General features: G+C 38.0%; 1 protein-coding gene across 5 annotated transcripts in view; it reads right to left on the bottom strand.

The window, feature by feature from the left end:
* Positions 1–19357, bottom strand: part of LOC127420498 (arf-GAP with coiled-coil, ANK repeat and PH domain-containing protein 3-like) — a 113266-nt gene extending 93909 nt beyond the window's left edge. For 3 of the 5 annotated variants that reach the window (XR_007893820.1, XM_051662839.1, XM_051662840.1), the window contains exon 1: positions 19183–19357. Coding sequence is in view for 2 of the 5 variants with exons in the window: in XM_051662839.1 (XP_051518799.1) it covers positions 19183–19229 (47 nt within the window). In the remaining 3 variants the exon portion in view is untranslated. The remainder of the gene's footprint in view (positions 1–19182) is intronic. The other 2 variants (XM_051662842.1, XM_051662841.1) reach the window with 1 other exon arrangement.
* Positions 19358–25652: the final 6295 nt, after the last annotated feature.

Genomic DNA, 25652 nt, shown 5'->3' with positions numbered 1-25652 from the left:
GGTGTAACTTGGGCAGTTGTTGTTGACATCCTGTACCTGTCCCGCAGGTGTGATATTCGGATGTACCGATCCTGTGCAGGTGTTATTACACATGGTCTGCCACTGCGAGGACGATCAGCTGTCCTTCCAGTCTCCCTGTAGTGCTGTCTTAGGCGTCTCACAGTACGGACATTGTAATTTATTGCCCTGGCCACATCTGCAGTCCTCATGCCTCCACGAAGCATGCCTAAGGCACGTTCACGCAGATGAGCAGGGACCCTTGGCATCTTTCTTTGGTGTTTTTCAGAGTCAGCAGAAAGGTCTCTTTAGTGTCCTAAGTTTTTATAACTGTGACCTTAATTGCCTACTGTCTGTAAGCTGTTAGTGTCTTAACAACCATTCCACAGGTGCATGCTCATTAATTGTTTATGGTTCATTGAACAAGCATGGAAAACTTTGTTTAAACCCTTTACAATAAAGATCTGTAAAGTTATTTGAATTTTTACAAAATTATCTTTAAAATACAGTGTCCTGAAAATGGGATGTTTCTTTTTTGCTGAGTTTATATATATTTTTGTCTTATTGTGTATTTCTATATATACTTATATTTTCTATTCACTTTTTATTTCTATTCAATTTTTTTATTATCTCTGTCTTGTTGTATTGTTTGTGCACTGGAAGCTTCTGTCACCAATTCAAATTCCTTGTATGTGTTTATGTTATACATAAGTGCCGATAATATGTTTTTGAAGAGTGCGCATGTGCATATGCTCAAGTGTGACAGGAGAACACCAAAGTCTAATATAGAGGGAACTCCACTATTGCAGCGCAATGCATCTGTCGCATTACAAAGTGCATGCCACTTTCGTGTCTTTCTCGCATTAAACAGCTTTCTGGTGTATGTGTAAATGAGCTATTATAATTTAATATTTGCAGAAGTTATTACTCCATCCCCTGAGTAACGTCATTAATGACAGCTCAACCAAAGTGGTTTGAACGATGGATGTGCAACATAATTACTACGGTTTTGGGATACAGTCGTTACTTGCTTGTTAATTTCTACAATGATGCATCATACTATGGTGGTTACGCAAAGTTGCGTCGTTGTATGGGAAACGCACCCCTGGAATTCAAAATCGAATTTAAAACTGCAAATAATAATAAAATAAAAAACAACTTTTTGAACAATTTAAAACCAAAAAATTTAACAATATAAAATGAAAAAAAATAAAATACAAATTAAGATTCTGATGATATCTTATAGATAATTTCTAGGTCATAATTCAAATATAGCCCATGCCAATTTGTGACATTGACAATCATATATAAATTGTTACAGACAGTCAGATTTTATTGCTTACATTGTAATAAAAAAAATGTGACAAAAAATGAACAATTTTCACAAGTGGTCTCAGATGTTTGGACCCTTTGTATGTCTGCTGGATTTGGTCAATTGTCCAAAATTTAGGGCACATTTATTCATGATTGGATAACTTGCGGAAAGAGGCATTTCTTTAATTTCCGCAGGATTTCTAGAAAAAGTAGGGAAAAAAGGAAACAATTAGCTCTTCAAGACAAACAGACAAACAAAACCAGCCTGAGATTAAATGTCATAGGTTATGCCCGTCTCTTCTCTGTCTTTCCTCCAGATGTTTCCTCAGATTTGGGTTCAATAAAACTCTCATAACGCCTGTCATCCTTCGGCCGCAGGACCAGGATGTTGATAAACTTTTCACAGTATCTGAAGTAAACTGTCATAGGCCTGTCATAGCTGAAAGGAAGCTACAGCGGAGCCATTCAACCCACTGTGAATAATGTCTATCATACATACTGATATTCATCACAGATAACCTAAACTTAGCCAATGGAGAGCAACAGCGACCACCCAATTTTTCCCATTTATTTTTCCCATTCGCATTTCAAAAGCCTTGAGCCAACCAACCACTTCTGAGATGAATCACAACATTACAAACTTTGCAAGCAAAAATTCAACTTAATATATTTTTTGAGGCAATGAACAACTCATCCCAATAAACACTGTAATTGATGTAAGAATAAAGAATGGTACAACATAACTGTTCACTATTGTCATTGATTATAAATATGAAACACTATATATTTGAAGTTTAGCGCTAAATGTATAGTTTTAGTTTGAAAACATGAAAACACTTTCAGTTTCCTAATATTATTTTCCAGAGTATGCAGTTATAAAAACTTTTCAAAATTCTCAGTTTTTCGGTGGAGGAAAACATTCTAGTGTGGATGAGAGGTGTAAACATAGCAAAATCAGTACATTTTCAAAAGTGTGGCCTCACTCAATTACGTCATTCTCTATGTTTAATGGGACTGCTCCGCTGAGCACTGTTGATTTTATTCCTGTTTCCACAATAACAGCACCTGGTGGATTTCACTTCAGGATAGTGGGTAATGTAGTACTTCAACAGTAATTCTGAAATTGAGCATGATATATATATATATATATTTTTTATCATAATCACATGTGGCTTCTAAAGAAACATACAACATGCTTAAGCTCAGCGTTCATAGGATAGTTTTTACATTTTAAAAATCAATATCTCTTATATAAAGAAAATGGATGCGATTATAACTGTTGCAACCCTACATTTGCACTCAACAGGAGATCGATCATTGTATACACTTGCATACCCACAAAATAAACTCACTCTAAGAACAGCAGAATATATCATCATAGGAGGTAGGAAGGAGGAATGTCATCTCAGCTGTTTCATACTAATGGATGTGGCCAGTATATATTTAATCCTCTTATAAGTCACAGCAGGTCTTTGGGGAATAAAGATTGCAGCAGTGTGCAAACAGCCCTGCAGTGGGAAAAGGATGTTCCCTCACGCCTCATTGAGCCCAAACGCAAACCACATGCTCTCCTGAGACACGGCAACATCAACCCAACATTGACATAATACCTCAGATGAAAGTAAAGTTAGTGCAAAGTAGTACAGTTACACCAAGCATGCTATTGAGTGTTTATTGAGGTTTTATGCAGGAGTTGATTACATAACGCCCCAAATTATATTTAAACTAAATTCTCTACTTAAAGTTTAAAAATAAAAGTATAGTCTAACATAACATGCTTCAGTTTGCAATCTGATTGGATGAGCTGTGTTAGAAAACGTTGCAAATGAACATCATATTAGCTGATTTTTTTGTTTTTGTTTTATTTTTTGTTGCACCAAATATTAATTATACCTCATATCGTATGGCTTGTTGATGAAAAGTGTGCTAATACTTTTCTACTTAAAATCAGATGGACGAAAGATAGGTGAAAAATCCCACTGACTTACATTGGCTACAGTACCTATGGTCCAGAATATTTTAGAGGTGGGCTTGTAATCAAAATTTTAAAGTGCATGTAAATGTACTGAAGAGTCAATGTTATTGTAGTCAGTGTAGACATGTTATTGTACAGCTTTACAAAATCTGGTTCACTCAGTTTGAATGGAGCCTTGGGTGTTGTGGAGTAAGCTATCACACATACCCACACACACACACACACACACACTTGCTGCTGACTTTGCTTAACCTTCGTTAATATTCCAGTAGGCCACAATCATCCATATGTGTTTCCTGTGCTGCAGTGGGACAGGATGACACAGGGTGGGGGAAACACCCAGAGTGTGAGTGGGCCTGGCCCGATCAGAACCAGATGCCTGAATGAGCTCCAGATACAAGTCAGCAACATCCCAGAAACAGACCCAAACTGAACCAATGACTGCAGAGCGCCATGATTCAAACACACACAGCTCTTCACCAGCAGAGGAACTGGTTGGTCCCGCTAGAATCCCCGATGACATCATCATATCACCGCCAATCGCCACAGACCGCCGCCTATATAAAACCTGCCCCAAACACATTCGAGAGGACGTTTTTGGGTTTGAGGAGGAAGTTTAGAGGAAGTTGTGAGAGAGCGTTTTGGCTGTGTTATACGTTGTTCGATCGTCTGTAGTTAACCTACCCACTTTGTGTTCTTGTTTGAGTGCTAGCGTGATACTGGGGAAAGCAGACAGGCAAGAAGGTCACGTGACGTACATTGAGCACATGTAGGTATTTTTACGGTTACATAAACACATTAGGTTAGGAGTGAGAGCCACCCTCTGTATGTTTTGGCTAGGAAGAGTAGTTTAATTAGGGTGTCTTGGATGCTGAAGATCTTTTCTTTTGTCTCTTTTGTTTCTAGTCAGTTTAGAGGTTTAAAAATAGTTAGAGTAGATTTTGTTTTGCTTATTTCTTTTGTTTGGCACCACTCGTGTCAGTTTCTCCCCCTTCCTGTGTCCTGGTATTATCAGGTATTATAAATATTATATATATCAAACCCAGTTGTACAATATGTCCAATTGTCCAAGTTCTAGAGACGTTACACTATTCCCATCCTGGTCACAGCAAACCGTTAAACATATTTTAATCTAATATAAAATCTCTGTTCATAGTATTTGGCCAATAGCTGAATAGTTTCTTAGGAAGTGCTTCCTGCTGGTTGGAGAATGTCTAACACAACCCTCAAACCTGCTAAAATCTGTGCTACCATGCCAGATTTTAACAGTCACCTTGGCCGAGTCTTTCCTCTAGACCTTGGAAACAAGGACAAAGCCATAATGTAGATGCAGCAAAGCACCTGTACTTATTGGCAGGAAATTGGATTTCATCCAATTAAGCTCTTCTCCCGTATAAGTGCATTATGGGTAATTAAATGGGGGGGGGGGGGTATCAGTTATGGACTCCCACTGGACTCTACACTGCTCTAAATACTGCAGATATTGTGCTAGAGAGAATCCAGTTCAAAGCTCAAAGACTGGAACCACATGATTTCAGCGAAAACATCTTTACATAGTTCTAAACTTTGGGTTTGTATGGAATGACATACTACTAAAGTATTCACGAAAGACAGTAGTTTTCAGTTAGAGGTCAACCGATATATCTGTTTTACTGATACTGGTCACAAGTGGGTGGGTGATCTGCTGTTTTACTCATGATTTGTGCGAATCACAAATAATAATATCAATATCAATATCTGCCATTGGAAAAACCCATATCGGTCTTACATAAGAGAGCCATTGACAGCCATGTGTATCTATCAACTATGAGTCTATATAAGGTGAGTCTGAGAAAGATATTTTAAAAGGCTCAGGAATCTGGAACTGACTGCAAAAGAGCCAATTTTTTTAGTGGTTTATTCTCTTAAAGGAATATTTAATCCATAAATGAAAATTCTGTCAACATTTACCTACCATCACATTGTTGCAAACCAGTATCACTTTCTGTGGAACACAAAAGGAGATATTAAGCCTCAGTTAAGATTTACTTTCATCCTATGAAAAAAGACGCAATGGAAGTGCGGTAGCCTAACAATTTGCCTAACATCTCCTTCTGTGTTCCACAGAAGAAAGTAAGTCATACGGGTTTGTAACAACATGAGGGTTGGTAAATGATGACATCATTTTGGGTGAACTATCCCTTTAATAGACTGAAATGACCAATACAAGTCTTGTGACTCAACAAAACAAAGTGAGTAATATGGCCCTTAGTCCAATATTAGATTTCATTTCACTTAATAAACCACTCACACACTCTGCCGGCAGGTCTTCGCTCATGGTAACATGACTCTTTTTCATCTTGCAGGATGTTGGATAAAAGTAGATTTGCAAACTGTTCTAAATGCAAGGCCCTGTGTCTTGGCCTTTGTGTGGTGAATTTATTCAGCTTTTGTAGACAGAAAGGAATGCCAGGCTTCACGCAGTGCAATGGCGACAAAAGACAGTAATGACATCACCTCTGCCTCATAAGTTAAGTCTGTTTATCAGGAGGACTTAGAGGCCTCTGGCTGAGGGGACTTATTAGTGGTGCCTGATAAGGCAAACATCACTATTACTAACTTGACCGTTTTGCACCGTTTGTGCTGCAGACAAGAATGACAGCTCAAATTGTATGGCTTGTTGAGTGCAAATTGTTTACCTCTTGTTAAGAAGTGTGCTATTACCTTTTTAAGGGATTGGGATTTACAATTTAGGATAAAACAAAAAAATTCCATAGGCAAAGGAATTCGATAGATTTACATTTAAGGAGGCATCCGAGTCATATCTAGGAACCAGAATATCACTGAGACTTAGGGACAATAAGCAACCACCCAGAACACCCTAGAAACTAGGTATTTCATAAAATATTGTAGGACAGTTCAATGGAAAGGAGGCAAGAACCGGCTTAACAATATAAATAATAGTTTAATGATTGACTTAAACAAAAAGACAAAGACAAACACATGCCAGGCAGCTGCCCGTAAATCTCTCTCTGCTGAACTGCCGCCTCCGGTCGCCTTTATCCCTCTCGGGCTTGATCAGCCTGATTAGGAGCCAGGTGTGCAGAATCACGGCCCGGCCCAGCCCTCCCACATTCCTCCCTCATTCTTTCAGGCCGGAGAGCCCCCGGCATGACCCCCCTCTACCGGCCCCTTCTGCCAGCAGGTCATCCCCGCCTTCCTGGATCTGGGAGGGGACAAGGGGAGGGAAACAACAACAAAAAACGTGGTACATGTACACCGTAACGGTGATGATACCAATCTAAAACACAATACTAAATATTTAATAAGAGAGGGAAAGGCCAACGCGGAGCAGCAGCGGGAGAGAGAGAGAGGAGTGAGTAAAAAATTAATAATTTACTCGCCGGTTCTCCGATACACCGCAGCCTGGTCCTCGGCCACTCCTTCACCCTCTAGTGGACAACAGCCTCGCCTCCCCGGGCGGATTGGAGGCAGTCAACCAACCCCTGGCGGACAGAACTCCCCGCTGTGTTTTCGGTGGACGGAAGGGGTCTCCCCCGCCCCTGGCAGCAGTTTTCCCACTCCAGGTGGTCGGCTAGGAGCCCCTCCTCCCCTCGCGGTCAGCGGCCATTCCTCCGCTCTCAGGCGGCCGGGCTCCTCCATCCCCCGGCGGATGGCCATGGCTGCTCCGTTGGGGTGGATGGTAGTGGCGAGGACTCTACTATGGCACATCCCTCCTCCTTACCGGGTTGCAGCACCAGTGTAGGACAGTTCAATGGAAAGGAGGAGGCGAGAACCAGCTTAACAATATAAATTGTAATAATCTGTGGCGCTGCAGATTTTTGAGCAGCCTCAAGAGACGGCGAGCCCGCGGTGTGTATGTACCTTCATAGAAAATAATTGTTTCGAATTTTAGAATGCGCCATGTCATCCGCCAGACGCGGACGTTGTGCGACCCTCTTTAATTTACCGCTCACACTTTACCAAAGTTGTGTTAAAAAATATGTTTGAATATACAAAGACTATTGTGCAACGAGCAGCCTTATTTATATCTGAAAAAATCCTGATATATATCGATAATCATTGGGAAAACTTCTGATTATCGATGCGTGAAAAAGGCATCGATCCCAAGCCTACTGGCAACCAACAAGAACACTTTGGGAAATGTATAGCAATACCCTAGCAAACAAACACCCACAACACATTAGCTCTAAGCCGGCAAGATTTGCATGGGCAAACACCACTATCATCTTCTTCAGAAAAAAAAAGTGTTTTTGATCTTGATGTCATTCCATGGAAATCTTTATTTATGTATCTCACTTGTGTTTTAAGATCATAGCCAACACTTATTAAAGTCTGTTTTTATAAAATTCCAGATTACTGGAATCGGTTGACCTCTAGTAAAAATATCTAAACATCCTTACAACAACATAAATTTACTTCATAAACTTCAAAACCGTTCAAGATAATACAATTTGCTTTCAGGGATTACCTTCTGAATTAAGTTTATTTTTCTTACCACATTGGAAAAGTTAATGAATAAACATAAATAATTTTTTTTTACTAGATTAATTCTTAAAATAAAATAAAAATCTCTTGGAAAATAAGTCTTTTTACTTTACAAAATTTGATTCTTAAGTAAATTTATTTGTTTGTCCCCCAAAAGAAGTGTATTCAAGCTCTGAAAATATTTCAATTCTTCCATATATGAGGAGAAGTGGAATCTCTGGATCTCTTGCTTAGATCTTGAGCCATAAATTTGAGCCCACTCCTCCACAATCCTCTGCAGATTAAGCTTCCTCTGAAGTTGACTGCTTCTTGGGAATGGTTTCTTTCACACAGTGGAATCATCAAGTGATGGCATCCTCTATCAGCTGTCCTGGATTGTCTTGAGGAGAGCCTGGCTAGCTTGAGAAGTTCTAACTGTCAAAGATCCTCTGGCTCATATTCTTTCTGTGAAAAAAAGCTCTGACCTCTGGAGCGCTGTTTCAGAATTAGATTTTTAAATTTCGGAAGAAAATTTGAGTGGTGCTTGACTGTGCAAAAGACGTCGTTGCTAGGGTGTTGTGTGTGGTTTATGGTTTAAAACAGTTTTACATTTTTCCTTGGATTTGGAGCATTTGGATCAAGAAGAACTGACTCTGAGTGTCGGCACACCTTGATGTCCCAGGACCGTGTGCAGGGGGAATGTGGGCTAATCCATGATTAGCAGAAATGTTCAAACTGCTGATTTAATCCCTGTTGTTTTCACATTGAGGCTGTCAGCCCACAAGGCAGAACAAATCACCAACACCGTTAACAAGATGAAGAGAACATCTCTGTCAGTCTCAATGACAAGCTCAGAGTGTCTTATTTAATAATGTAAAAATAGGCCAATTAAATTAATGAGGGTGGCCTTGAGGGCAAAATCGCCTTTGGAACCTCAACAATTTGTCTTCTAAGGCATGAAAATGTGATGACATCTAATTAGCTATATATACAGAGCAAAAGGGATGATGCACATTGATTTAGAATAAAAACTATGCATTTAAAGTGTGTGCTTATTCTTTTAATTAGCCTAGATACTCTTGGCTATATCAACATCATGCTAAGGCCTGGTTTCAAGTAGGACTGGGTGATATTTTGAATATTCACAATATATTCACAATATCACAACGATTTTAAAGTGCTTTATATCAAGTTTCCTTAAGAGCGTGTCATTACACTAGTTTCGTGATAGTAATTAATTTTTCTGCTTTTTTTATTTTTAACATCTGCTATACAGTGCATCCGGAAAGTATTCACAGCGCTTCACTTTTTCCACATTTTGTTATGTTACAGCCTTATTCCAAAATGGATTAAATTCATTATTTTCCTCAAAATTCTACAAACAATACCCCATAATGACAATGTGAAAGAAGTTTGTTTGAAATCTTTGAAAATTTATTAAAAATAAAAAACGGAAAAAAAATCACATGTACACAAGTATTCACAGCCTTTGCCATGACACTCAAAATTGAGCTCAGGTGCATCCTGTTTCCACTGATCATCCTTGAGATGTTTCTACAACTTGATTGGAGTCCACCTGTGGTAAATTCAGTTGATTTTACCAGTTGAATTCCAGCCAAACTGAGCGATCGGGGGAGAAGGGCCTTAGTCAGGGAGGTGACCAAGAACCCGATGGTCACTCTGACAGAGCTCCAGCATTTCTCTGTGGAGAGAGGAGAACCTTCCAGAAGAACAACCATCTCTGCAGCACTCCACCAATCAGGCCTGTATGGTAGAGTGGCCAGACGGAAGCCACTCCTCAGTAAAAGGCACATGACAGCCCGCCAGAAAAAACAAATACATGGGCAAATATTGCCCCTTTATGTAAAAGTTCTGACACTGATTTCTAGGTGTTGTTATATTGGTGCATATTAGAGAAAATTAACTATTATAATTAATTATTAAAAATAAAATTCTTCCTAGTGTCCATTTGGTGAAAAGCAGTGTGGTTATTTTTAATATGCTTTTTATTTTATTTTTTAAATCCCTTCCAACCCAAAGCAACAGCAAAGCTGTGTCCCAAACGTCACATTATATACTATGCACTTATAAAATATACTATGCACTCAGCCATGTAGAGTATTCATTTTCAAAGTCTATAATCGTCCCAAATGGAACACAACTTTTTTTACTACACGGAAGTGTTCGCCGTTTAACAGATGAGTTAGTGCATTAGCCAACCTCAGTTCCACACTTGTATCTCAAACAACGTACATATTCACACAGTCAGGAAGTCAAAGAGAGGCAATGCATGACTGTTCTGCCTCTTTGCAAACAAACTATCTTGTTGTCTGCATTAAAATCCTGCTTTAATCTGAGATCCAGACTTCTGACTATCGACATAAACTCTGGTCCATATTCTGGCCGAGAACCGCCCAATTAGATAAGAAGTCATGTAGTCAACATATTCGTTCTTTATATGATGTTTACTTGACTAACATGTGAAGGTTCTATTAAAAAAAAGCATGTAAAAGCTTTAATACATCCGCTGTCTTCGGTCAGTTTCCCTTGGCAAACAAATACTCCTGACACACACAAAAAAAATTATATGATTAGTCTAAGGACATGCAACTATTTAAGACAGACTTAATCTGTATGAAATAACATTAAGTGTGGTTAAAAATGACCTGTAATCACAGATTAATAAGGTCATCGCCCTAAATAAAATTGGATCATGTTGCTAAACATGTCAACAGTTCAACTTAACTCAAGTTAAAATGTGAAACAGTTTGGATTGGAAATTGTCATAAGCAGGATGAAAGAAAAGCAGTTTTTGTTCAATTAATAAATTACCTGTAAAGAACTTAACAAGAGAACAAAGTTACGAAACAACAATTATTTGGCCGAAAACATATTTTACACAAGTACGTGAATGCAATAACGCTTCTAGCTATGCTCGATTTCAAGCATGCATTTAAAATTGTGTCGTAATTCATAAAGCACTACAAGAAAGTGTTGACGGAAGTCTCGCTACAGCAGATAAATTTGACTTTACACAAACATAAATCAGCTGACCTATTGTTTTAATTAAGCCATGTCCACACTAAAATGTTTTTGAACAAAAGCTCAGTTTGCCATTTCCTAACATCATCATTTTGCAAAGTATGTGGTACTAGAGAGTGTTTCGTAAGTCTCTGTTTTAAATGGGGGAAAACGCAGTTTTACAGAAATACATTTTAGTTTGAAAACTCAGTATGTAATACTAGAGAGTGTTTTCGAAAGTCTCAGTTTTCACTGGAAGAAAAGACTGTTCCACAAAAATACTAGCCTACTTGTTTGAAAACTCAACTTCCTGTTTCCCAATGTAGTGTCCAATGGAGCCCCTAAGACGACAGGGCGGGAATTTTTTTTCTGAAAGAGTTTTGCACTCTCCCATCAATAAGTTTTGCATTCCCTCACAATAGTTCATGTTCCCTCACAATAAGTTTTGCATTCCTTCACAATAGTTTGCGTTCCCTCGCAATTAGTTTTGCATTCCCTCGCAATAGTTTGCGTTCCCTCGCAATAAGTTTTGCATTCCCTCGCAATAGTTTGCGTTCCCTCGCAATAAGTTTTGCATTCCCTCGCAATAGTTTGCGTTCCCTCGCAATTAGTTTTGCTTTCCCTCGCAATAGTTTGTGTTCCCTCGCAATAGTTTGCATTCCCTCGCAATTAGTTTTGTGTTCCCTTGCAATAGTTTGTGTTCCCTCGCAATATGTTTTGCATTCCCTAGCAACAGTTTGCATTCCCTCGCAATAAGTTTTGCCTTCCCTCACAACAGTTTTTTTTCCTCGCAATAAGTTTTTGCATCCCTTCACAATATTTTGCATTCCCTCGCAATACGTTTTGCATTCCCTCCCAATAGTTTGTGTTCCCTCGCAACACGTTTTTGCATTCCCTCACAATAGTTTGTGTTCCCTTGCAATAAGTTTTGCGTTTCCTCGCAATAGTTTGTGTTCCCTCGCAATATGTTTTTGCATGCCCTCAAAATAGTTTGCGTTTCCCTCACAATAGTTTTGAATTCCCTCGTAATAAGTTTTGCATTCCCTCAAAATGCGTTTTTGCATCCCCTCGCAACAGTTTGCATTCCCTCGCAATAAGTTTTGCATTCCCTCACAATGCGATTTTGCATCCCCTCACAATATGTTTTGCATTTCCTCGTAATAGTTTTGTTCCCTCACAATGAATTTACCATGGTTTTACTATAGTAACCATATTTTAACCTTGATATTCATAGTAATAAATTAGTAATAATACAGGAAAACAAAAACTATGGTAATAAAATTCATAATTATATGGTTATTATGGTTTTACTTGGGGATGCACAGTTGTATCGGCCGCATGGTATATTTATTGCGAGCTAACGCAAAATTATTGTAAGGGCACGAAAAACTATTTCTGAAAAAAAATTCATGTCCATTCTTCTAAGAGTCTCCACAGTGTCCAAAGTATGCAGCACTAAAAAAGTGTTTAAAAAAATCTCAGTTTTCACTGGAGGAAAACGCCATTCCAGTGTGGATGAGATGCGTAAACAAAGCAAAATCAGTGAGAAAACATATTAGTGTGGATGTGGCCTTAATATTCATGAATTCTATGAGCCATTAGAGTCCAAAAAGTTCTATAACCCTGTTCTGATTGTACACTCCTCACAAGATGACTCAATTTCAAGAGAAGCCACCGTACGGGGGCCTGGGTAGCTCAGCGAGTATTGTCGCTGACTACCACCCCTGGAGTCGCAAATTTGAATCCAGGGTGTGCTGAGTGACTCCAGCCGGGTCTCCTAAGCAACCAAATTGGCCCGGTTGCTAGGGTGGGTAGAGTCACATGGGGTAACATGGTGAGTTGTGCATGGATGCCGCAGAGCATAGCGTGAAGCCTCCACAAGCGCTACGTCTCCGCAGTAATGTGCTCAACAAGCCACGTGATAAGATGCGCGGATTGACGGTCTCAGACGCGGAGGCAACTGAGATTTGTCCTCCGCCTCCCGGATTGAGGCAAGTCACTACGCCACCACGAGGACTTAGAGCGCATTGGGAATTGGGCATTCCAAATTGGGGAGAAAAGGGGAGGGGGGAAAAAGAGAAGCCACCATACGTCTGCCAGCTGTTGGTCTCCAATCATCATGACCCAATTTATATGCCTCAGTGAAAGAAGCCAGTGTGACTGAGGGGTTTCATGAACAATGAGAACATCTTGCTGAAAAGCTGAAGATGACACATGATTGACTCATACACTAAACTTATGCCGCGGGTCACAGCAACAGGACAACGATGCGTTCCCTTTCAACAATATCTGCTCCATTGAAATAAACAGCAGCTTCATTCATGACTTAACACAACTTGGTCAATAACACTTAAAATCACTAAATATAAGTTTTCTAAAGTCATAGGATAACTTTTCATTAAGAAAAGATCTAAATGTAAGTTTAAGTGTATTTTGTACATAACTGTATTTTTTCACTTGGTTATACCTCTGCGAGTGCAGTAAAGACAAAATATACTTATATTCAAGATCTATTCTCTAAAAGCAAGTCTAAATATCTTATATGCTGCTTCTCAGGTGAATGCATCTTTTTTTAAAGGATGTTTAGATATTTTAAAATATTAGTATTTTTAATATTATATTCAACATTCTCAGATAAAAAAAATTTCTTCTGCAGTATAGCTGCTAAAGTAAATGTACATCGTTTTAAAGGAGTTTTAGATATTTATATTGGAAAACAAGCCAAAACAAAAACAAATCAAAAACATATTTTTTTGCAGTGTATAATGGGGCGAAGACTACCCTCTCTCACCTTTCTGTTCACTTCAATCCATCTTTAACTCACAAAAAAACAAACTCTGTCTTATTAATCAAGCTGCGTATTGACAATTTCACAATAGGAAATGTACAGTGACACATATATTATGATTCAAAAAGTTGCGTGCCATCACGTTATAATCTAGCTGCATTAAGCGTGCGCGCTCGAGGGACGAGCGTCCCCGCGGCAGTGTGTGCATCAGCCAGGTGAAGTTTCAATCTCTCCCCCTTAAATCGGGACACTTCGCACAACTAGAAGAGGCGCTGACCGCACAGAGAAATGCCAGTTTCAGAGTTTGTAGATATTTACATGATCTGCTTCTGTATTATTTGAACTTTAATAAAGCTATAACGCATTAAATATAACTGAATTAAAGATGTAACGGCGGGGTGTTTCCTTTAAATACGCTCAACACGCAAGTTTTGCTTCAGCAGAGTGGCAGCTCCGGCTCCGCTTATTCCACAACGAGAGTGCTTCTGTATTTACTTATTTTGTATTTTTGTATAATTCCCTCATACTTTGCGATCTACATCACCTGAAGCTGTTTGGAAAGTTTAGAGTGCATCTAGACACAAACGACAATTGAGAGCTACAGCAAAGGGGAAGGTTCCTGATATCAAAACCTAAAACTGAACTATAACTTAGTAGTCAGATAAAATCAAACAGATATATGCAGATACTCCTCTTTCAAATTTATTTCCTCTACATCCACCAAATGTTTACTGCAAGGATCATAATCATTTTTTTTACATAAGAATTATTTGATCATAGGTCTTTTTCTTTTTAAATGCAGTCTGGTAGACGTTCAGTGGTCACGGACGAATATAGCCACAGTTAGAGATCATCATCATTTGGGCTTAGAAGAGGCCTGAAAAACACTCGGCGAAACAGTAAAATAACTTGAAAACGACCGCAGGATGGACCTCTCTAAAAAAAACAACAGTCCGTTCTGCCAGTGAACTATTACATAAGGAACTGTATTTCCACCATCAAGCTTAGCGGCCAAACAAAACCAGTTCAAATGTGCTGCATGTTTTCTAAAGCAGTCAAAAGCTCTCAAATGAAACTTGAATTCTGGAGATGTAATGAAATTAGTAACTTCTGGCTACGCGGTGGAATGTATCAGACCGGTCACAGAGGGGGTTGGAAAGGAAGGTGACACAGCAGATTTGAGTCAGGAATGATGAATAATATTTGGTCAGATGGTTACAATCTGCTACACATCCCATATCTGTTAGCCTTAAAGCTGCAGTCTGGTGATCGCACACACAATAAAGATTAGTGATGTCCTGATACCATTTTTTTTGAGACCGAGTACGAGTAACAATACTTTTTTTTTTTAAGTGTTTGTTTCTGTGTTGTTTTGACCAAGGAGCTCTGACGTCACGACGAGCTTCCCACTCCGGAAACGCCTGGCACCAACAATCATCCCACGGATGAAGATTACATTTTTACCATTTCAACAGAAATCCCAGAAAATACTGTATTCTGTATTTTAGGTTTTGTTACTGTGAAAACTATCTGTGAGTCAATGCATTAGATGCTACATTATGCAAAAACTACTGCCATTTTTTTGCGGCCTTGACCTTTCAAAATACCATTCATAGAGTGACTAGGTGTTTCTGCATCCGAAGCGCAAGGTTTTTGAGGTTTGCCAGACATTGGCAGGGATAGAATTGCTCCAGATGATGGATAGCTGTGAACTGCAAGGGAACACTGTGTGAAAAGTAAGTGTGAACTCAACCATGCGGAGTTAATGCACAGCATGCACCAACAAGTGAAGGAAGTAGATTGTATTAATTTTTAACCCCATCTGAAACATTTATCTTGTCTAAATTATCATGGCTCTTGACCTCCTGGGATCTTACGTAACAGCATTTACCTCCACAAAAGGGCCATTAATGCTTGTCCCAAATGCACCATTGGATAATGCATGTCCAATTTCCGTACAAGTAATGCCAGTGTTGTAGACTTGATAAAAGCAAGTTGCATTCTTTTTAAGCATTTTCTACATTAATTGTGTGGCTAATTTTAATAAACTTCTGTGAAAAGGATTTAAACATGGTGAAATGGAGTAGAGAATCAATGTAGAATCAAGAACCGTTAAAATCAAGTTTTTTTTACAAACATTAGAAAGTTTCTGGAAATACCTCAACAGACCGAAGAGACCTGACTCACATAGCCAGATGGCATGCATTAAGGTCCTGCTTCTAAGTGTGGAAGTCTTTGATTTGGAGCAGGGATTGTATCTACCACCCGCTCACACACACTCTCACTCTGACACATTTACTCTTACACACACGCTCACGTGGGGAGTAATGCGATCTGGTGCTGGGGAGGGGATGTGGGTGTACAGGAATGTTTTTTATTTGTCTTACCTCTGCTTTTCTGTGCTTACCACAGTCACAGCAAGATTCGGTGTGTGGGACATTCGGAATTCTTCAGATCCCATGTTCCATCATTCTGTTTAAACCACCATACCTACTTCCTCTCGGAACTGTCAAGAGAGCCATTGGATGGCAAGGAATTTTCCCAGTCATTTCAAGTAGAGGTAGACCGATATATCAGTTTTACCGATAAATCGGTGTCAATAGTTGCCGATAGTTTTAAAATATTATTCCTCCATGTTACTCAGTGGCCAGAACTGGAGTATTCTACAGTTACAACTGCTTGGTTCTACAGTATAACAGTGGCCTCTAGAGGTGAAATGAAAACAATCGCGTGGGGATTTGCTGTATCTAAATCTTTCATAATTTTCAATATTCATCCATATTTTTATCCTCACTTCAATGCATATTATTGTTATTTTGATTATATAATCAAGTGTTCTAAATTGAAGCGAGGGCATGCAAACAAAAATGCGACTACATGAAAATATGCTATGTCAGCACATACATCACGTCTCCAACTCCATGTCTTAGGCTACGTCTACATTAATCCGGATACATTTGAAAACGGCGTTTTCATTTCAAAACGCTCTCCGTCCACACTAGCGTTTCAAGCGTTTTCCAAAAGTTGCTCATCCACACTGAAACATCTGAAAACGCTTGCGTCCCTGTACTGCGCATGAGTAAAACGTAAGACGCTTCGACATGCGTCATTTCCGTCAGGCTTTTATTTACTTTCCGCCTCTTTGAAACGTCGCGGCAATGTACGGTCTGAAACGCAACTGTCCTCGCGTTCCGCCGCTGAACAACAACTGCGAGTAAACATCCTTTCTCCTTTGAAGAAATGTAAGCTGAAGTATGTACAAACTGACATTAATCTTTAACAATGCAATCAAACTGGAGAGTAGCCAAAACAACTGCGATACAACGTCGTCCACCATCTTGTTTTGGACTGAATGGGTCACATGAATGCATCACATGACTAAAAATGCGTCATCGTTTTCAAAAGCATCCATTTTCACAGTCCACACAACACGAACACGGCATTTTCAAATTTATCCACTTTGGAGTGCGTTTTCAAAAAGCTCAGTTTTCGCAGACAAAAACGCAGTTTCAGTGTGGACAGAAGGCCAAAACTGAGAGAAAAAGATGCGTTTTCAAATGAAAGCGTAATAATGTGGACAAGGCCTTATACATAATACACCTTAATCCTCATTAAACCTCACAGCAAGATTCGGTGCGTGGGACATTCGGATTATGCCATTTGAACCACCATTCCTGCTTCCTCTCGAAATATACTGTCAAGAGAGTGATGGGAAGGAATTTTCCCAGTAATTTCAGTAGAGGTAGACCGATATACTGGTTTTACCGGTTAATCGGTTCTGATAGTTGCTATTTGGAACTATCGATTATTGGCAAATGTCTTATAATATTAAAAATATTATGCCTCCATGTTTCTTTGTAGCTAGCGCTGGATGATTCTACAGATAGAACAGCTTGGTTCTGCATCTGGTGAATATATAGGCTACTGGAAGCTTAATTTGGTAAATACTGAAATATTTCTATCATTTCAAAATAAGAGCCCCTTGTGTGTTCTGGGCTTGATTACAGTTAAAAGTCCTAATTTGTCTTGCTATTATTCGGATTTTGGTTGAACAGCAAACTACATCTGGGATTCATTTTGGACTTTTGTAGCTTCTTTGTCTGTGCCCGTCATAGTAAGGAAAGACTAAGAAATGTCACCCCGATCTCATGAAAATTCGTACATATTTTACGCGTTGGCTATTTCGTATGATTTCATACGATTTCATCACGTGCAAATGCCCGGATGTCTAATGCGGAAGTAAGCACAAATTCCGCACAAGAGGCGTTAAGGACATGCTTATTAATATTATGCCCTTACCCAAACCCCTTATCTAAACGTAACCATTCAGTAGAGTGTGTAAACATGATAGGAAGCTGTTGTTTGTGACAGAAGCAAGTAATTGTCGCGTATTAGATGAAAACGATGTCCAGCGACGTCATTGGCTGTAGTGAAAGTCGTACGAATTCATACGAGTGCTGTCGTACGATATCATACGTATTAGCCAAATTTAGAAAAGTCGTACGAATCCTTACGATTATGCCGTGAGAGTGTGTTTAATCGGCCTTTTACATCACATCGGCAAAATACACTATCGGTCGACCTCTTATTTCAAGTTACATGTCTACAACAAACAACTATGGTTCAAAGGATGTGGTTTTACCCAGTTTGTTTCATGTCAATGCATTTAAATTCATCCATTTGGCAATGCTTTAACCCAAAGCAATCCCACAGGGGCTGGTGAGAGAGAAAGATATTTTTTGAACATTCCCTTGATGAAACCCAAGGAACCAACTTTAGAGAAATGCTGTCATCACTGCCAAAAAAAACAAAACAAAAATACTGAGACCCAGAGAGGAACATTATGATATTAGAGTACTAGATATGAGCCATGCCTGAGTGAATCATGGAAAATCAATGACCGTTAGCATTGGACAACTGGCCAAACATCCCTCTCACACTTACTGCTCAGTCAGTTGGTGTAAACTGCCATGAACTGAATGAAGGGTGCTACAGTAACATAATTAATGTTATACTAGGAATAAAAACGTATCATTATCACCTCATGTGGACAGTCCTAGTTCCTGTAAGAACTAAAGGACTGTCAACGGTTCCTTCAGTAACCTCATCATAAGGGAAAGGCTTTGAGGCACTTTAAATATATATTTAAGTTCCTTAAGGAAATAAATATAATATTTGAGGCTTTTAAGGGTGTCTGGAGGATCTCCAGAGGGTTCTGCCAGTGTGGCAGCAGAGGAACCCTAAATGATGCCTCCAGGATAGAATATGGATAGACTACATTGTAGGATAGAAACAAGACTCGGGATACATAAAATTCATTTATAATAAAATATTGGCTTTAAAAATGTTATTTTATTACGGCTTTGTGATCTGTCGCTTGAGAACTCAGGTTGATTAAAGCCAGAATGATGCATTCATTCAAGAATATTAAAAGAGTAAAACGAATAGTTGACAACTAAAGACTTGCAGTAGGAAATATACAATAGCTATATAACATGTCAGCATTAATTCTTCAGTTATAGCATTGTTATAACAAGTAATTCCACCCAAGTAGCCTAAGTCATTGTAAAGCCTCGAATGGTAAACGAAATAAAACAAGAAATCACACAGTTCAGCCTACCGAAATCGGGGAGAATCTTTGATGCAGTCTTCAAAATCCACCGTCATCCTGAACTATTTGTTTCTTCCAACGATCAAACTTGAAATTTCATCGCAGACTGTACTGAAGAGTGTTAACGTAAGAGATTCAATGGACTGGTGCTTCTCCACTCCTCAAGCCGAGAGTGAGTAAATTCATGAAGCTCAAACACACGCTCCCAATCCAAGTGTTTAGGGATCATCCTGAGTTTCTCCACTCTGGATAAAGCGTGTGAACAGAAGGGAAGCCCGAACATAAATAGCAGATCTGAATACTGCCTATTTTTACATATATATTTTTTTAAGTATGGTGCATCATACACTGAATAGTGTCTACTTTTATTAAAAAGAAAAACTTGTAAAAGTTTGCTATGTTTGGAATGAAATACTAGCACCAGCCTTTTTTATAACATTGTATAGCATTGTTCACTGAATGTTTCCTATTTAAATAAATATTTATAAAGCATTGTATAGTATACACTGGTGGCAAAAGTTTGGAATAATGTACAGATTTTGCTCTTATGGAAAGAAAATGATACTTTTATTCACCAAAGTGGCATTTGACTGATCACAATGTATAGTCAGGACATTAATAACGTGAAAAAATACTATTACAATTTGAAAAAAACTGTTCAGAACTTCTTAAACTACTTCAAAGAGTTCTCATCAAAAAATCCTCCATGTGCAGCAATGACAGCTTTGCAGATCCTTGGCATTCTAGCTGTCAGTTTGTCCAGATACTCAGGTGACATTTCACCCCACACTTCCTGTAGCACTTGCCATAGATGTGGCTGTCTTGTCGGGCATTTCTCACGCACCTTACAGTCTAGCTGATCCCACAAAAGCTCAATGGGGTTAAGATCCATAACACTCTTTTCCAATTATCTGTTGTCCAATGTCTGTGTTTCTTTGCCCACTCTAACCTTTTCTTTTTGTTTTTCTGTGTCAAAAGTGGCTTTTTCTTTGCAATTCTTCCCATAAGGCCTGCACACCTGAGTCTTCTCTTTACTGTTGTACATGAAACTGGTGTTGAGCGTGTAGAATTCAATGAAGCTGTCAGCTGAGGACATGTGAGGCATCTATTTCTCAAACTAGAGACTCTGATATATTTATCCTCTTGTTTAGTTGTACATCTGGCCTTCCACATCTCTTTCTGTCATTGTTAGAGCCAGTTGTCCTTTGTCTTTGAAGACTGTAGTGTATGCCTTTGTATGAAATCTTCAGGTTTTTTTTTTTTTTTTTTTTTTGGCAATTTCAAGCATTGTATAGCCTTCATTCCCCAAAACAATGATTGACTGATGAGTTTCTAGAGAAAGCTAATACTGACCTTAAGACATGCCAGTCTATTGCATACTGTTGCAACTCAAAAACAAACACAAAGACAATATTAAGCTTGATTTAATGAACCAAATAGCTTTCATCTGTGTTTGATATAATGACAAGTGATTTTCTAGTGCCAGATTAGCAATTTAGCATGATTACTCAAGGATAAGGTGTTGGAGTGATGGCTGCTGGAAATGGGGCGTGTCTAGATTTGATCATAAATGACTTTTTTCAAATAGTGATGGTGCTGTTTTTTACATCAGTAATGTCCTGACTATACTTTGTGATCAGATGAATGCCACTTTGGCACCAAATCTGTACATTATTCCAAACTTTTGGCTGCCAGTGTACAATGAATACTGCCTACTTTTATAGAAAATAGTGTGTTAAACATTTTTGATTTGAATTGAAAAATACTTTATTAATCCCGACTGGGGGAAATTACTTTGTCACAGCAGCAACATGTAAAGTGCAGGTGTTATACACAAAAAACATTATCACACATACTATAAAAGACAAAAATACATAAGATTGAAAAAATATATTTTTAGTATATATACACTCACTGAGCACTTTATTTGGAACACTTACTTATTCATGCGATTATCTAAACAGCCAATCATGTGGCAGTAGTGCAGTGCATAAAATCAGGCAGATACGGGTCAGGAGCTTCAATTAATGTTCACATCAACCATCAGAATGGGGAAAAAATGTGATCTCAGTGATTTCAACCGTGGCATGATTGTTGGTGCCAGGCGGGCCGGTTTGAGTATTTCTGTAACTGCTGATCTCCTGGGATTTTTACACACAACAGTCTCTAGAGTTAACTCAGAAGTGTGCCAAAAACAAAAAACATTCAGCAAGCGGCAGTTCTTCAGAAGGAAACGCCCTGTTGATGAGAGAAGTCATTGAAGAATGGCTAGACTGGTTGGAGCTGACAGAAAGTCTACAGTAACTCAGATAACCACTCTGTACAATTGTAGTGAGCAGAATAGCATCTCAGAATGCACAACACGTCAAACCTTGAGGCGGATGGGCTACAACAGCAGAGGACCATGTCCGGCACTTTATTAGGACTATAGTGTTCCTAATAAAGTGCTCATGAGTGTACATAAAGAATGTATTATGCACTGATAAAGTTTCAAACAGTAGTGTGCTTCATTGCTGTCACTCAACCTCATTATGTGCATGCATAATTTAGCATTAATGTACAGTTATAATTTCAGAAATGAAAATGGTTGTTTTGCATTTTTAATCAAATTTTGTGTTAAAACATTGTAAATCTTGGCAGTTTGAATAATGAGAAAACAAATCACAGCTGATATTGCTTCTGATTCATGTAGGCTTTCACACTGGAAATCGAAACTATGTCAAACATATTGCATTATGCTATATACAGTATTTCATGCTGAATTCACTGCTGTATACTGCATATTTTTGCCAAATATAGTCTAGTTTTCCAGGTATTCTGTTCATACAGCGAATTTGCATACTCCACACAGTAAATATTACTGTATACTACAATACTACTAGTATGCGAGTATTCTATTTTGAACAGATGGTTATCTGAGTGTATGTGTGTGTGAGAGAAAGTGATCCAATTGTTGTTGTATAAACATACTTTATACAGTATAATGTATATTCAGTAGGTTTGTACATTTGTGTAAAGAAGATTCAATATTTTGAGATGATCCCTAATTCTATTTGGACTCAACACACCCCCTTGTCAGTCTTATTTGCATGAAAGAAGGAGAGGTTGGTACAGCAGTGATTTGTAAAAGGTTGTGTGCTCTTTTATGTGTTATATAATTGTCTATTTTGTCCATTGGATGTTATGTCGTTTTAGCATTAGTACTGTGAAGTCTGTAAATCTGTAAAATCAAATTGTTCTGATCATGTGTGAATGCAAGAATAATTAAATAAATAATAATAATAATCCCATAAAAATGTGTGACTTGCATTGAAGAATGATGGTTTGATGGTTTTGTAGCTGGAATGTGAAGCTCTACAACAACATTTAGACTATGATTATACCCTTCTGCTCTTTCAGGAAATCTTACTGTAGTATGGATGAAATCCTTCAACAGATGTTTTAACTTTAATGACAGCTTACAGTCTGAAAATTGTTATAGAATGTTAATAGTTCATCTCAGGTCTTGAACACTGCACCAGTTCACTTAAAATGCCTGGAAAACAGCCGGGAAGATCTGCTTTAGTGGCATCACATTTACACAGGACATTTAAAGTCAACATAAAATGGCATTTGCAACCCATTTTACTTCCTTAGTATGACACATTTCTGAATGAAACAAGATATTTGTTGAGGAAAAAATGTAGGCCAGGACTTCTTGTTGTTCTGGAGACCTTGTAGCGACTTCTTGCTTAAACCTATAGCTTTTATTGATTGTAGCATGTCTGTTTTTTTAATTCGACTGCTTTCAGGCCTTGGTTTTGTTGTAGATGGATTTCTGAGAAAAGTACTAAATGGAATTACAATAATCTACATGAGTGAGCCTTTGGTAGCAAAAGTGGTTGACACAAGTCATTATTTTCCTCTTATTTTCCCAGTTCTTCGTGCCGCACAAGGTCTAAAGTGGAAAAGATCTCAGAAGCCACATGAGATGTTTCCAGAAGTCAGTTTTTACTGCCATTCATTAAAAATATATATATATATATTTTAGCAAGATTTACGCATTTCAATTTCACAACAAAATTCCATCAAATTGAATTGTGTAATGTTTAACAAAATTTCATTAATAAAACTTAAATATTTAGTTTTTATTTTATAAGTGTTCCTCACATCAGTTTGATGGAATTTTGCTATAAAAATGTAAATGCGTAAATCTCAAAATGATTTTTTTGATTGTACAAAGGCACGACACAGTAACTATGCCTACAATGAAAATGAGAAGAAGAAAAAATCAGATAGTTTAAAATTTTCCTTTTTCTCTGAATCTGAGCATAGTTGAGACAAACCCGTCACAGGACAGGTCACAGTTCAAGAGACCTGATTTCGATCATAACTCAATTTCAACAAAAGGTTTTGTAACTGTGTTTTGTCTTTGCATGGCAGTTTAGTATCTTCCAATACATTATTTGCAGACATGGTGTACAGTTCCCTTCTTAACTGAACAGCAGCATATTGGCATGATATTTAAATAGTTTTTGTGAGATTAAATATCTCCACTGTATTGCATGCCTGATGTCTAATATAAACAGCCATCTTTAGTTATAGAAAGCAGAAGTCATTAACCACAGTTTACTGACAGGTTCACACATCGCTTATAACAGCACGTAACCAACTGACTGGAAGTCCATCTGTGTCAGACTGCTGAATCTGTGTGACAAATGTGATTGGATATTCCCCAGGAGACTATACAGATGGAATATATGTCTCCACTGAGTTATAACCATTATTTCATCACTTGAAAGGCCTTGCTGGTATAAATAAAGGCAAGATAATGAAGTAAGGCAATTACATTGGTTTTATTGATTGAAAAGGCACAGCTGTAAGTTTGGTTGGACAGGACAAGCGTAATGGAGAATTCGCGAAAAATAAACAACTTCATAATAAACAACAGATTAAAAAAAAAAAAAAAAACGGTCACATGCAAAAACAGAAATACATATTATAAAATGGATAGTTTTTCATTCAGATGGTTTGGGTTTTCCTCCACTGTGGTCCTTCCATTTTTGCTCCCCACAGTTGGCAGGATAAACTAAAAAACCACAACATTTCCTCCTCTCACTTCATTGTATTGAATGAGATCTGGAAGTGTTGGACTTTGTAGATTTTCTCACAGAGAAACCTGATTCTAAGGGGGATTTGCATTCTGGCAGGCTTTGGTAAGTGCTGCAGCAAAGATGCAAACATCTGTGACGATTTCCAGTGAAAACATTGTTCGCTTTCACATGAAACTCAAGTTTCAGGTTACAGAATCGTTGAGTGCTATCATTAAAAATCACAATTCACAGTAAAGTGACTCCATACATGTGGATCTATATTCGGGTATTTCTTCAACTTTGGCACTTTTAGCACTGTGGACTTCTAGAAAGTAAAGTCTCGTCACATTTTTTTTTTTTTTTTCAAACTCTCACTAGTTTATTTAATTTGTCTACTGACAATGTCCAAAAGTGTTTATGTACATGATATACCACAGAAGATTTGTGTCATTTTTGACATAAAGGTTCCCAACACAATGTCAATTCCAGGTTGTATTATAGAATGATAGAATTATGTGGTGGAAATGACAGTGATGGAAATGACATTTTTAACTTTTTGGAATAAATTGGCCAACTCCTTTGTTTTGCTAAGGCTCATTTCATAGCTAACACTTTATGTATCCTAAATACACACGATAAAATATTATTTTCATACTTTTTGCATAATTTGGCAAAAAAAAAAAAAAAAAAAAAAAAGCATGCTCTTTACTGACACTTTTATCGACTTGGTTAACACTGAAGTTGAAAAAAAAAAAATCTTAGGGGCAAAATTGTTTGGTGTGGTGATGATGCCACAACTGTGGGACAGTTCATAGAAATAATTTTCACACAATAAACACTGAAATGGTTTTTGTTTATTTCACTCTTTGTTTAGATTATCATAGTTTTAAACATGCAATCATTTGTAATTTTATAATTGGTTTTTATTGTTTAATATTGCATACTATTAGAAAGGCTAAAAAAAAATCAAAAAAAAATCTGTATTTAAAAGGCATTTGTAAAGTGCACAAAATAACTGATGAAGGCCTGAAAATTGATGAATTTCTGAACGTTTTAATAGCAGTTTCATGGTTTGTTATAGCTACATGTACAGATACATAATATGAACTGCACAATTCTGGACGACCAGCACAAAAGTAGCATCCTGCATTTACACGGTTCCCTCTTTAACAAGCAATTTATTATTCCTTCAGTCAGACTCAGATCCTAAAATGGGCCAGAATCAGTTGTTATCATGCAAGCTCAACCTGACATGGCCCAAACATGCCCTCCATACCCCTTTAATAAAGAAAATATATGCACAAAGACAATCTGGTTTCTTCATATTTAATAATTGGCATGTTTAAAATGAGCTCAGTATAATTATCTATATTGCTCTCTGTAATTCACAATAGTCATTCATTGGTA

Source organism: Myxocyprinus asiaticus, chromosome 29 (genome assembly GCF_019703515.2).
Source record: "Myxocyprinus asiaticus isolate MX2 ecotype Aquarium Trade chromosome 29, UBuf_Myxa_2, whole genome shotgun sequence".
NCBI lineage: Eukaryota > Metazoa > Chordata > Actinopteri > Cypriniformes > Catostomidae > Myxocyprinus > Myxocyprinus asiaticus.
This window is presented reverse-complemented; position numbering and strand designations above follow the sequence as displayed.